Here is a 13574-nt window from a genome sequence, read left to right as displayed (position 1 = left end):
CAATACTAACGCAGAGGTCATACGATGGGGCTATTTATGCAGAGGGCAACTAGCTTCGCCTTAGGCTCACAAAATATTCGAAATTTTGAGATACGAGACGTTTATTTAACTACCCCTGCCCTCTTGGGCTTGGCTCTATATCTGGTCTCGATACGACGACTCGATAGCTGTCGTCGAAAATGTAAACAAATTCAGAACGGAATAGTTCAGTCTCCTACAAGCAATCAAGCCCGGGTCCGCAGCGTGGTGTTGAACTACTTTTTCCTGGCACCACGCTACCACTTGAGCAAGAGGCACATGTAATACGTAAGATCACGGAGGCGATGTACATTATCGAACCCTAAGTGTTTCTTATACGGAGAAAAAGGAAACGAAGAATAAAAGGAGCGCGCATTCATTGCGAGCGAGTTCATTTGACTTCTTCGAAAAGGAACGAGTATGAAGAATCAACATTTATTTTCAAAACATTATCCCGGTGCAAACGCCGGTTCTACTCTAGGTTAACGGTGCCCTCATTCCAGGAACCCTCTGGCCTTCACTGCCTCACTGGCTCTGGCGATGAGGCGTCGTTGGTGCTCCTGGTCCTCGCAAGTGAACGTGTACTCTCACGTTTCGATGAGCTTTTTGCATTCTTGTGTGGCGTTAGCCTTTCGGTGAGGGCGATGCGTCTTTGTCTAGATACCATGGGCATTGGAGGATCAGGTGCGCCAAGGAGTTCGGTATGCGACGCATTGGGCAGATGTATCCTTGTAGCGTTCAGAAGAGTCTATGTAAGAGTATATTCTGAGTGTGGCGTTTCTTCGTTGCTCAAATTTGGATAACACCCTGCGTTCCAGCCTGTGATGTAGAAGGATCGCTGAGCAGGTAATGGGTTTGGTTTTTATCCCCGCTGACGCAGGCCGGAAACCTCGAGAGTAGGCAGAGTTGGCCAAGCAGGAGAGATCTCGGCTCGTGGCCTGTGCCGCTTCATTCTACTCCAGCCCCTTTTGCCCGGGAACTAATGTTATGCAGGTGTATGCGATCAGAGTGTTTTGATGCTTCAATACCAATAGTACTTTTTTCGGCACGCGAACCTTTGCGTTGTATCTTCTAGCTAATATCGCAAAATACGAGAGGTGCGTCCATGGAAGTGGTAGTTGCTAGGGTGATCGCCATCTCCTCTGGAATCTCAGGGTTTTGGGCGCGGGTTGTGGCGCATGACAATTCCGCGACCTGGGAATTTATGACAGTCAGTGCGTATGCGCCAGATACGTCGACGCAACTGGCGTCTGGATCTTGCCGGTGTCTTCGCCGTAGGGTATCCACACGGGCTTGTCTTCTTTCCTTGTGGTACGTGAGATACGTGTAGCGTCGGATTGGTGCTATACACAGAAACACGATGTTGTTCGTGGGAATTCTGTCTATTCGGTTTGTGATGGCTATAAAGGCTTAGCCGTAACTCAGGTGTTGGAGCACTGATCTTCTGTTGGGCGTGAGCTTCAGTCGTTCTAATTGACCGGCTTAGTGAGCTTCAGCTAGAGCTTGCCAGGTGTTGTGTACGCCCATCTTGAGAAGTGCCATGGATTGGAGATACAGGTTGATTTTGATGGCTTCGCTATTAGAATGTTGAATGCTTGTACCCCTGCATTCCTCAGCTTGAGGTAGGGCGTACCGTATGTTAGTTGACTGGTGAGGAGTGCTTGCATCACGCATAGCGTGTCTTCCACTTTAAGCCCCTTCTATGATTTGCAAATCTCCTGACGTGCGTGAGCTATTATAGCGTTAGCTGTAGTCGCGGGAGGGTAACCGCCCCGGATCGGTTTTCGTGGATGTGAAACCCTAGGACTCGTGGAGTATCAACTATATAGATGGGCGTTCCATTCAAGGTAACACTGGGATCGCGTTCATCGTAGCCGGGTGGTCTTGATTAGAGGAAGAGCGTTCCGACTTCTCGCGAGCACAGCGGAAGCCGCATTTTTTTCAAGTAGTTTTCGATGTTATGTACTGCTTCTTGTAGGCGTGTTTCTTGCGTTCCGTTCTTTAAGGCCCTTGTCCATAACGTTATATCACCTGCATAAAAAGTGTGTCGTATATATGGTATGGCGTCGCGGAGGCTGGGCAGCTGATCATGGTGACGTTGGAGAGCAATGGTGATATGACCAAACCCTGCAGGGTGCCTTTGCTGGGTACTCAGAAGCTGTTGCTGCGGACGTTGTATATTCCTACTGTGACCATGCGGTCCCTGAGGAACTTCCTGTCATAGTCGTATGTCAGAGACCCGCAGCCCAGGTCATCGAGGTTCCAGAGGATAGCTTAGTGACTGACGTTGTCAAAAGCTTCCTTCACATCGCTGGCTAGGATCGAGGATTTGCCTCTGGTGCTCGGGTGGTCGATGAGGCCTTCTTTTAGTAGCATGAAGACGATTTGCGTTGATATGTTCTGCCTGATTCCAAACATAGTGTAAGGACTATATCTGTTGGCTTCGAGGTAAGGGGTCAGCCAGTTGTCTATCAGAGGTTCAAAAGTTTCGCTACACATGACATAAGGAAATTGGCCGCAAGTCGTCGATGCTGAGCTGTTGGTTCAGTATGGGGATCGTGGGGATCTCTGTGCGCTTCCAGACAGCCTCCTTTCTCCCATCATTCACTGAAGTAATGGTGTAAAGCTGCAGTGACCTGCTGTGGAACGTGTTGGTTGATCCGATCTTTGATCTGGCTAGTGTTTTTGATGAGCGTTGACAGTACTGCAGAGAGCTCAGCCGTCGTAAAGGGTTGGTCAAGATCAGAGCTTGGTTTCCCACCGTATATTTCGGCGTATGCCGTAGCATTAACTAGCTGGACGCGGCACAGCTTCTTCTGAATCTCTGGAAGGACGTTCTTTTCCGCTCGGGTGTTGTGCACGAGCCTTCGATGGTGTTGTTGCTGCTGCATTTTTGTCGGGCCCTTGTCGATAAGGGCGCCCAGGAGGTGCCACATCGTCCTCGTGCTCAGGGTACCATGGAGTATGTAGAAGAATGCGTGCCAATTATGTCTTCCTAATCTCTCCTGTTATGTTTTTGCTGGCTCGGTGAGGAGGGCGATTCGCTTCTTTAATTTGTTGTTTAGCTTCTGCATCTTCCATTCCTTGAGGAGCGCTCTTCTGGCTTCCCAGATGTGGAGGAGCTTCGTGTCGATGGCTGGCACTTCTTCATTCAGCTGTAATAATTTATCCGATACTGAACGGAATCGATTCCCCAAGTAACAAAAATTCCTCAAAGACAGCAACCCACTGCATTTGCAGGCTGCGCCACAACTCTCGGGGTATATTCCGTTTTTCAATGAACCTCTCGCCAGCTTGGGTGACTGTATATGTGCCACTGAGCGCACGGCATGCGAGGGAACAGTTCTCAGCATTTGCAGGTGCAGGCGCACCATGATTCTAACTTCGGAAGTCACATGCCGACTTATAGGCAGTGTCAGTAGATGGCGCAGCATGTCCAGAAAGGTGTGCGAGAGAGGAGAGCAGTTGTCGCATGGTGCATTTCTCAGTACCGGCGCCCCATGTTTTTTGCGCCAGGCCTAGATGGTACCGGCGGCACTAGATGGTACCGAGTGTTCTTAAGGAAGCGGGAAAGAGGTGTCCCGCTGCAGTACAGGCCTCCTAGACAACTCGTCTCAACGTACAAGGATGGAAGCTTGGGCGAGTTTGCAATTGTTCATAGTTCTGTTTTGCGTTCGGAGCAGACCATGAATGGCTTTAGGAAAAGTAGAGAGAAGAAAAAGCACTGTTTCGACGATGGCTATACTTTCTGTCATGAAATTGATTCAATGCTTAGGGATTACCGTCGACAGTCATGGTGAGATGGTTTATGTCACAATTTTTTGTATCTTCTGTTAGCTCAGTGCAGGCAGCGCTCCTTGGAGCTCGTATTTTCTCATTTGCTCGCCTGTTTAGTTTCTCTTTAGTATCAGTCGTAAATCGCCTTAAAGTTGGTTTCGTTGGACTATATTCAAAAGGATCCTTCTTGGTATCTGTTAATATCTTGTCTTTAACGAGTTTTTTTTGCACTTCCGCGTAGTTGTCTCCTAATACGTGTCGCTAAGCTCATTTTATATAAACTTTTGAGGTTTCTTGTCTGATGTCCCTGTTCCACCGTTGATGATGCTTGCGGCTATCGCTGGTCTGCATTTGAACCATACTTTAAACGCACGCAGGGTAGGTTTTTTTGTCGCGTCATCTCCTCTGTTCTGGAGGGTGCACAAACTAAACCACTATTTTTTGGCAAACTTGTGTCCGCATGACAGTACTTGCCGAACGCGATCTTCCATGACTTTGTGGTATGACGAGCGGAAAATATGCGTACCGCTGAGAGCGGAGAAAGGCTGTGAGCAAACGCATGAAATGCAGCGTATTGCAAATGTCGGAAGGCAGATGCCATCGTTGTCCCTAGAGAAGTTACATAACGATAGAAGAGATTCTACACACGTAATAGAAATACTGCCTTTAAGTTTGTGAAGTATCCCATCTATATCATTATAGAGGGCGCCAGTTTCACGAAATAAGTTGAATTTCAGGTAATTCGTGTGCTCATTTCATGACCGATGTTGAAAAAAAGCATTGAGAAACTTGAATGAAGACCGCAGGATTTTTTCGTTACAAAGTAAATACTTGAATTTGCATTAACTTGATCAATGCTTGCTCTAAAAATTATATATTGCATCTTTTTTTAATATTCGGGGGGAGTTTTTCTCGTCTAATTATTTCGACAGCTCCGAGATCAAACTGCTTGCTACTGCTGCGAAAAATACTTACGTTATCTTCTGTGGAGAAAACGTTAGCGTTATTAGCGTAACGTGCTATTTTTTCGGCGCGTACTTGTATATTACATGTACAGTAAAAATTGTATTCGTCCTAATATGAACCCTTGAGGCACACGGCTTTCAATTATGTGTGTGCTAGATACAAATGAATTCAACAATACATGTTGTTTCCTGCTTGGGAGGTAGCGTTTATTACAATAAAAGCGTGCCCGCTGATGCCACAGCACGTAAAATTGTTTCGCCAACCCTCGCGAATTGGCGACTCCCACAATCGTTATTCTAGTTGCGTATTTCTTGCTTTCTATCTCTTCTGCAAGCTTCTCTTTCTTATCTATTAAGGAGGACTTCAAGTTTTATTATCGTTTTTTCCAAGTGTACATTACTATTTTAGTTTAATATTAGGCACTTTGCTAATATTGAGAACATGGCAGTTATCATTTCAGAGAAACGGACATACCATGAGAATGTTACTCTCTTCAGATTTTTCCTTACGGCCGCGTCTCTCTCTGGCGTCATTGTCAAAGCCAGATTTCCTGGAACTGCGATACTGGCAAAACTTTTCGTCTGTTACTACTATTTTTCTGGCCAATAGCGTTCAATGACCGACACAAGCGGTTTCTTGTACGCTTTATTTTACAGAAATGCACTTTTCATATATTAGCACTTCGGGTACCTTCATACAGATGTTTGCATTTGATCAATGGTAATTTGTTTAAGCCTGTTACTACAATATCTTTGCAAACCTACTGTAGCTTTTTAACTACATTTGGTTTGCATTAGCAAGAAAGAAAGCAGAATATATAGGGCTTTCGTTCAGTAACTCATTTTAGCTCGTCAACGGCAGCGGTAAAGTAATAGTAGCTTGATCAGTACACAATATGACATGGGATCCCAGTGAGCATGCTAATTCACCATCATTTATGAACTTCGTGGAAAGAAAGTGTAAGTGTATTTTGTTGCATCAACTTACCAATCTTGACTTGACTTGTTATAGTATTTGATGTCCTGTTCAATTTTATCCTCGCTTATATCCGCAAATGTGGTTGTAAAAGAAACACATTGAGTAAGGTCACGTCCTTGGGAATCGGTATTAAAGGTTCTTTTGAACAAGTAACTTGGAGAGTTCAGATTGGCCATAAACTGCAACAAAGGCGAACGTTAGTGCAACAAAGAAACGCGGATCTTAATCCACATACATATTGTGCGCCGTTAGGAATTGCAATACCCTCCAGATAGCATAAAGTGTTGACCCAACTTCCATCTGCTAGCCGCCTGGTTAGCTTAGATGCTAGAGCGGCTGGCCCGGAAAGGCGGTGGTCCCTGGTTCGAGTCCCGGACCAGGGCGAATTTTTCTTCAACTACGAGACTTTTCTTTCGTGGAAACGGTATGGGTTCCCTTCGTAGCAATTGCTACGAATGGGTGGATGTCTAGTTTTTCCGTTATTAATGGTGTAAAGGTTATGAATTGCGATAACATGCATCGGAAATGCTGGAGAACATTTTGATAGGAGGACCGTCTTCGTCAGAGGCGGCCTAATCATCCTCGGCGTGTTAGTTTTAACGGGTGAGTAGAGTGACGTCACATGGGGTTGTTCTCCGTGGCGGCTGGTTATAAACGGAGAAACTGCAAACAGAATCGACGCAGTCACCTCACGACTGCAGGCGTGGTTTCTAAGATGAGGGGGCAAGAGCGGGAGAGTGGGAAGGCAGGGACAAATAAAGGGAAAAACGAAGAGAAAAGGAATAAAAGCACCAAGAAGGGACAAAATAAAAAAACAAGAAAAAGTCTGTTCTGACACATAACTACTTCAAATTCTAGGAGTTTTGCCAAGTACATGGTACAAGTATGTGTACGACTTTTGCACCAACCTACACGAACACATCTACAGGGATTATAGAAACAGATATTCTATTGCGCTGCACAGACAAGTTCCACACATACCTGAGATACGTAGAGGATATATTCATAATATGGGCACACGGTAAAGACAGTCTAGATAAATATGTAGTATTTCTAAGTTGTTTTCACGCAAGAATAAAATTCAGATCACAATCTTTAACCGAGTACATAAGTTATCTGGACACAACAGCTTGCATGACAATGGGGCGCTAAAGACAATGCTGTATAAGAAACCCCTCGACCAACAACAGTACCTATAATATACGAGCCACCGTCCCAGACATTGAAAAGAAGGCTTCTTTAAAGGCCAAGCCACACGACTACGTCGCATTTGCTTTGAGAACCAGGACTACACAGAATGACTCGATCACCTTAAAGAAATGCTATCAAAGAGGAATCACCTAAACAGTGCCATTCAAAAAGCCTACATCCATGCAATCAAACTTGATCGAGCCGCTGTCCTCAAGCCGTGCTATAGGATCAAATAAACAACGTCTCTTCTTACTACTAAATTCTCAAACGAATTTCCAAAGGTGAAGAACATCCTCAGTTAATACTACCCAATTCTCAACAGCAACCAGTAACGTAATAAGATTTTTTCCGACCCGGCCAGAGTAGCCTTCCGATGCAACGCAAGTTTTAAGGATATTCTTGTGCATGCCAAACCAAGGAAAAAGACGATGTTAGCATCCGGTCCCTGCGGCTATCCCAGGTGCTCTACATGTAAACATATTCGATCTGCTACTAACTAATACGTACAGCGTTGAATTACTCACACATGGTAACATCGAATTTAACCTGCCCATCAGGCAGCGTAGTCTACTGTCTGGAATGTGCCGCTTGTAGCAAACGATAAATACGTGAATCGGGACAACAAATTCATAAAAGACTCAATGGTCATTGCGCAGACACAATATACAATTTACCTAAAGCAGTAGCCAGCCATTTCATTGAACATGGTCATATATTCGACAAAGCAAAGCTCTAAATAGTGCCAGAAAATTTCCGATCACCTCGCCACAGGAAGTATGCGGAATCACTCCTGGTACGCAAGTTTCAATGCCTACACCCGACGGGAATAATTTGGCACGTGGCAATTTATAATCGCTAAAAGCTGTAACTTAAATCTGAAAGTATCATATCAACCAAGGCACAAACCATAATGCCACCAGCTGACCTTAATTCCCCCCTCAATCTTACCTATTCCTCAATTTCCAATTTGTCCCTGCCTAGTACTCAATTTAATATCCTCTTCCTCGCTTTGCGATAGTAATCGAATGAACACTCCATCAACAACATATTTCAAAGTTGCAGATGCCAGCATTACTTTTCGGTGCCTCAGCCACACAAGGTGTCACCAGTTCTGTTTACCGCCGTGTCGACGTCTACGTTGAGCTACTGACGCTAACTTCCCTCGAAAGACCAAGCCACTGGGTTCCAGCTACCCCATGCGCTGCACCCCAGATTCCTTGTCACCATCATATCTCCTTCAATATTACCCGACACAATGCTGCTGCACTGCTCAAGTGATTCCTTCAAGTAAAATATTTTTTGCTGTTTCTTGTTACTCATGGGCTGACCGACTGACCGGCTCTTCTAAAGTCACAAATGTATGCCGCCAACGACATATCTAAATGCTCTGTGACTTCTCCCTCCGCCAACAATCTCCTATGCCGTTCTTTTTATTTTTTTGTCTTCTTGAATTTGTTTACCTCTTGGTCCTTTTTTCTTTTTTCTTTCTCTTCTGTCACCTTTTTTTGCTCCCAGCCTTCGCGCTCTTCCACTCTTGTCCCGTCGTTTGAGAACCCACGCTTACAGAATTCACGCGACTGCGCTCAATTTGTTTGCAGCTTCTCCCTTTACAACCAGCCACCACCGACAACAACCACACGTGACGTCGCGCTGCTAGCCCCTTCAAGCTAACATGCCAACAATGACGAGGCCACCTTTGACTAAGATAGGTCCTCCTATCGAAAAGTTGGCAAGTCTCTCTGAGATACCTTGTCACTGTTTGTAACCTTTACACCACAGTGCGCTACTTCATCTGTAAGCCCCATTCTTGTTTTTGAATACGCTCATGCTCTCCATAGTTATTCCACAACTAACCTGAAGAGTATTCCTTGAATATTTCAAGGAAAGCATCGTAACTACATTTATCCACAACAAAAACGAAATGGCGTTTGCGGAGAATGTACTATTTGTGGTATCCTAACCTTTCTGTAGAAATACTGCGATTGATGTGGATGTTGTTACTTTCCTTAGAAGTGGATCTAATGGCAATGCAAACACTGATGCTCTGAGCGCACATCTCTACAGTACCTTGAGGTTATTTTGTCTGTTATATGATCCCTTAGTGTTACTATTCTCAGAAAATGCAAACTCACACTGAAGTCCATGTATGGAAAGACACTATGCGATAATCGGATGATCCGGGATATAGTGCCTGTTAAGCAACATTTCTATAGGTCGGCTTATATATGTCACATAAGGCCCGATCATCCCTGGCATGCTATTTTGAAGTAGATAGTAGGGTGACATCACGTGTTGTTGTGGGAACTACCGCGTCGCCATATTCAAATCTAACACTTCAATACGAGGAATGAAATCTTGCCTAGTGAGCACACTAACTGTTTCAACAGCAAAAATGTATTCTTCAGATATCAGTTCACTTTCCAAGTGTGCAAGCAACTCAAGTGCCAGCCTCAGTGTATCAGACATTGATCTCCTCGGTTCTATCGCAGCTTCTTGCCATGGTATTGCTACGGAACAGCCGCCACAGTGTGGCTGCACTGAGGAGAAAGAAGACGACGTGACCCCGCTTGATATAGCGTCGTCATTTTGGCCTTGCGTTAGCTTCCCTGTAAATAAATTATATATTTTATTGGGCTCCACCTACACGTAACATTAATTTCGTGGAGGTGGACGTTCCCCGTTCCCGACAAGGAGCTTCGCAGCGGTCGCAATGGCGACAGTGCAACTTCGGCACCTGCTGGCGGCACATCATCGGCGCAACCGTCTCCGCCTGCAGCCCCGACCTACGCTGCCGTTTCCCCCCCCCCTCGGTATCCTGGTGTTTTCACCGGAGTCGGCAGTCCTGATGTTGTCGACTGGCTCCGCATATACGAACGTGTCAGCACCAGTCACAGGTGGCATCCGACTATCATGCTTGCGAACGTTCATTTCTACCTCGACGGAGCTCCACTTGCATGGTTCCAGACTCACGAAGAGGAGATCTCGAGCTGGGATCTCTTCAAAGAGAAGCTCCGCGACATTTTTGGCAATCCCTTCGGTCGCCAAGTCAATGCCAAGCAAGCCCTTGCCACACGTGTACAGACGTCAACCAAGTCCTACGTGTCGTACATTCTCCATGCCTTGGCCCTTTGTGCCAAGGCCGACCCGACCATGTCTGAGGACGATAAGGTTAATCACGTCCTCAAAGGCATTGCTGACGACGCCTTCAATTTACTAGTGTTTACGAACGTCACCAGCATCGATACCATCCTCAAGGAGTGCGCCGTCTCGAGCATGCTAAAAGCCGCCGGGTATCCCAGCACATCACGCGACTTCCCAACACAGCTGCTACGTCATCCTGTGAAGACCTCTTCCCCCAGCCGTCGCGATGTTACAACTTGACCTGCATCATTCGTCGTGAGGTCGAAGCGGCACAACCGGCTGCCCCTTCATTCCCGTCACCTGATCATTCTCCGGTGACAATCTCCTTGATCCAAGCCGTCGTCCGTCAAGAGTTGTCCAACGTCGGCCTCCAATCCATTCGTTCCGTAGGCTAGGAACCTCCTTTTCCACGCACGCCCCCACCGCGCTCTTACTCCTTTCATGGACAGCGCAACCCCTCCGAATGGTGAACCGTAAACGACAAGCCGATCTGTTTTAACTGCCGACGCATAGGACATGTCACCCGCCACTGCCGCAGCCCCTGGACTTCTCCGTTGGGCTATTCTCCGGATTACCACCCTTGCCGCTCTAGCGCGTCCTTTTCCTTCGCCCCTTCTATGCCCGTTCCATCATTTGACTCTGCGACACCTTTGACACGACCCCGCTACTCCCGCTCGCTTTCTCCCTCCCGTCGTCAATCTCGTTCGCCCCCGTCACGCCGTGCTCCTTCTCCAACCTACTCGCCGCACCCAGGACCGGAAAACTAGACAGTGCAGCTTCTGTAGGTGAAGCTTCAATGACGAAATTGGCACGAAATCCTCGCTTCACCTTACCCACAATCAAGAATCTTTTGGACGTTCTCGTCGACAATGTTCCTGTCTGCGCGTTGATCGACACGGGGGCGCATGTGTCCATTATGAGTGCTGCTCTTCGCCATCGGCTCAAGAAAGGTCTGACGCCCGCCCCGATTCGAGTTGTACAAGTCGCCGATGGAGGGACTGTCGCTGTTGTTGGTATGTGCTCTGCACGACTTACCACTGCTGAGAGACACACCGTCGTTCTCTTCACCATCATCGAGCATTGCCCTCATGAGCTCATTCTCGGTCCAGATTTCCTTGCCAATCATTCTGCCCTCATTGACTGTTCGGCCGGCTCACTTCGCCTTGACTTGCCTCTTCTTGCCGACCACGTGGACCCGCCTCCAATCCGTTTGAGCTGCATTGATTTGCATGGATTTTATTCGCCTACCACCTCAATCTGTGACACAAGTCGACTTGTTGTCCTCACCAGCTGTACCTGACGGTAATTACGTGGTCGCACCAATTCCGGCACTTATACTTACACATGGTATTACCGTGCCGCACACTGTGCTGACAATTACTGGTAACCGCACCTGCCTTACCCTTGTCAATTTCGCGCTATTCGCGCAAGTTCTGCCTCAGGGAATTTCATTGGCTATAATTAGCGCTTTGCAGGGTGATCAGATCGAGCCATTCACAGTGGAAGATCGTCACAGCTCAGCCCATACCATGACGTCATCGCACGGTATTGACGTCGTCATTGAGAAGATGGTTTCCACTGACTTTCCACCTGTTCAAGCTGAAGCTCTCTTCCGCGTTCTTGAAGGCTATCGCGACATTTTTTACTTTGACAATCGACCCTTAGGTCAAACGTCCGTCGTAAACCATCGCATAAACACTGGCGATGCGAACCACATTCACCGACGTCCATATCGTGTTTCTGCGTCCGAGCGAGCCGTTATCCAACAGAAAGTCAAAAAGATGCTTGCAAAGGACATTATCGAGCCTTCCTGTAGTCCCTGGGCTTCTCCCGTCATACATTTCAAAAAGAAGGATGGAACGTGGCGTTTTTGTGTTCATTATAGCCACCTGAACAAAATCACAAAAAGGGACCTGTTCCCTTTGCCACGTATTGATGACGCTCTCGACTGCCTGTGTGGTGCCACCTATTTTTCTTCTATCGACTTACGGTCCGGCTACTGGCAGACATCCGCCGACGACATGGACCGAGAGAAAACTCCATTTATTACCCCTGATGGCCGTTATCATTCGAGGTGATGCCTTTCAGTCTCTGTAACGCGCCCGCCACCTACGAACGAATGATGGACTCTGCTTCAGGGTTTCAAGTGGTCTACCTGTTTGTGCTATCTGGACGACGTCATCGTTTATTCACCCACATTCGACACGCATCTAGAACGTCTTTCAGTGATTCTGGACGTGCTCTGCCGCGCTGGTCTCCAGTTGAACTCATCAAAATGTCCCTTTGCTCGCCGCCAAATCACCGTCCTTGGACACCTCGTGGACGCCAGAGGCGTGCGACCTGATTCGGACAAAATTCGCGCCGTTACGAACTTTCCTGTTCCGAAGTCTACCAAGAACGTTCGTCGTTTCGTAGGACTGTGCTCTTATTTCCGACGCTTCGTGAAGGATTTTGTGACAATTGCACGTCCCCTTAGCGACCTGTTGAAGAAAAAAGCCATATTTTCTTGGGGACCTGACCATGGCGCTTTTTTGTCGCAGCTCACTACTCTCTTTATTACGCCTCCAATTCTGGCCCACTTTGACCCGTCTGCCTCAACGGAAGTTCGAACTGATGCCAGTGGTCACGGCATAGGAGCAGTGTTAGCACAACGCCAGCATGGACATGATCGCGTTATAACCTATGCCAGCCCACTTCTATCACCCGCCTAGCGCAATTATTCAATCACAGAGTGCGAGTGGCTTGCTCTTGTGTGGGCTATTGCGAAGTTTCGTCCATACTTGTACGGACACCCCTTCTGTGTCATCACTGATTACCACACGCTCTGCTGGCTATCGTCGCTCAAAGACCCCACGGGACGACTCGCTCGCTGGGCGTTACGCCTGCAAGAATGTACCTTCTCCGTGGTATATAAGAAGGGACGCTTGCACCATGACGCCGATTGTCTGTCCCGCTACCCCGTCGACGAACCGGCTGATGCGGATGCCATCGCTTTCGTTTTCTCTGTGTCCCAGTTGCTTGGAATCGGCAACGAGCAACGCCGCGATCCTTCATTACGAGCCCTCATCGACCATCTGGAGTCAACCCCTGGCGACGCCTCTCTCCGGATGTTTCTCCTTAAGGCGGGGACATTATACCGCCGCAATCTCGATCCACATGGCCTTGACCTTCTGCTCGTAATTCCATCTCACCTGCGTTCGACTGTCCTCCAACAGCTTCACAACGCTCCCTTGGCTGGACACTTGGGCGTCTCGCGCACATATGACCGTGTACGCCGTCGATTCTTTTGACCGGGTCTCGCCCGCTCCGTGCGGTGCTACGTTGCTGCTTGTGAGCCTTGTCAGCGCCGGAAGAAGCCCTCTACACCTCCAGTTGGATGTCTCCAGCCGATCGACATCCCACCGGAACCCTTTTTCCGTGTTGGTCTAGACTTGCTTGGACCGTTTCCTCTCTCGGGCTCTAGAAATAAATGGGTCAACCATGGCTACCAATTATGCTACGCG

General features: G+C 47.5%; 1 protein-coding gene across 10 annotated transcripts in view; it reads right to left on the bottom strand.

Moving 5' to 3' along the window:
* LOC135908817 (uncharacterized) overlaps positions 1 to 13574 on the bottom strand; it is a 60547-nt gene that overhangs the window by 22027 nt on the left and 24946 nt on the right. For 7 of the 10 annotated variants that reach the window (XR_010566438.1, XR_010566437.1, XR_010566443.1 and 4 more), the window contains one exon: positions 5749 to 5918. Coding sequence is in view for 2 of the 10 variants with exons in the window: in XM_065440653.1 (XP_065296725.1) it covers positions 5749 to 5802 (54 nt within the window). In the remaining 8 variants the exon portion in view is untranslated. The remainder of the gene's footprint in view (positions 1 to 5748; positions 5919 to 13574) is intronic. The other 3 variants (XR_010566444.1, XM_065440653.1, XM_065440654.1) reach the window with 1 other exon arrangement.

This window comes from Dermacentor albipictus, chromosome 1, assembly GCF_038994185.2.
Source record: "Dermacentor albipictus isolate Rhodes 1998 colony chromosome 1, USDA_Dalb.pri_finalv2, whole genome shotgun sequence".
Taxonomy (NCBI): domain Eukaryota; kingdom Metazoa; phylum Arthropoda; class Arachnida; order Ixodida; family Ixodidae; genus Dermacentor; species Dermacentor albipictus.
Note: the sequence above shows the minus strand (reverse complement) of the source record. Positions and strands in the feature narration are given on the sequence as shown.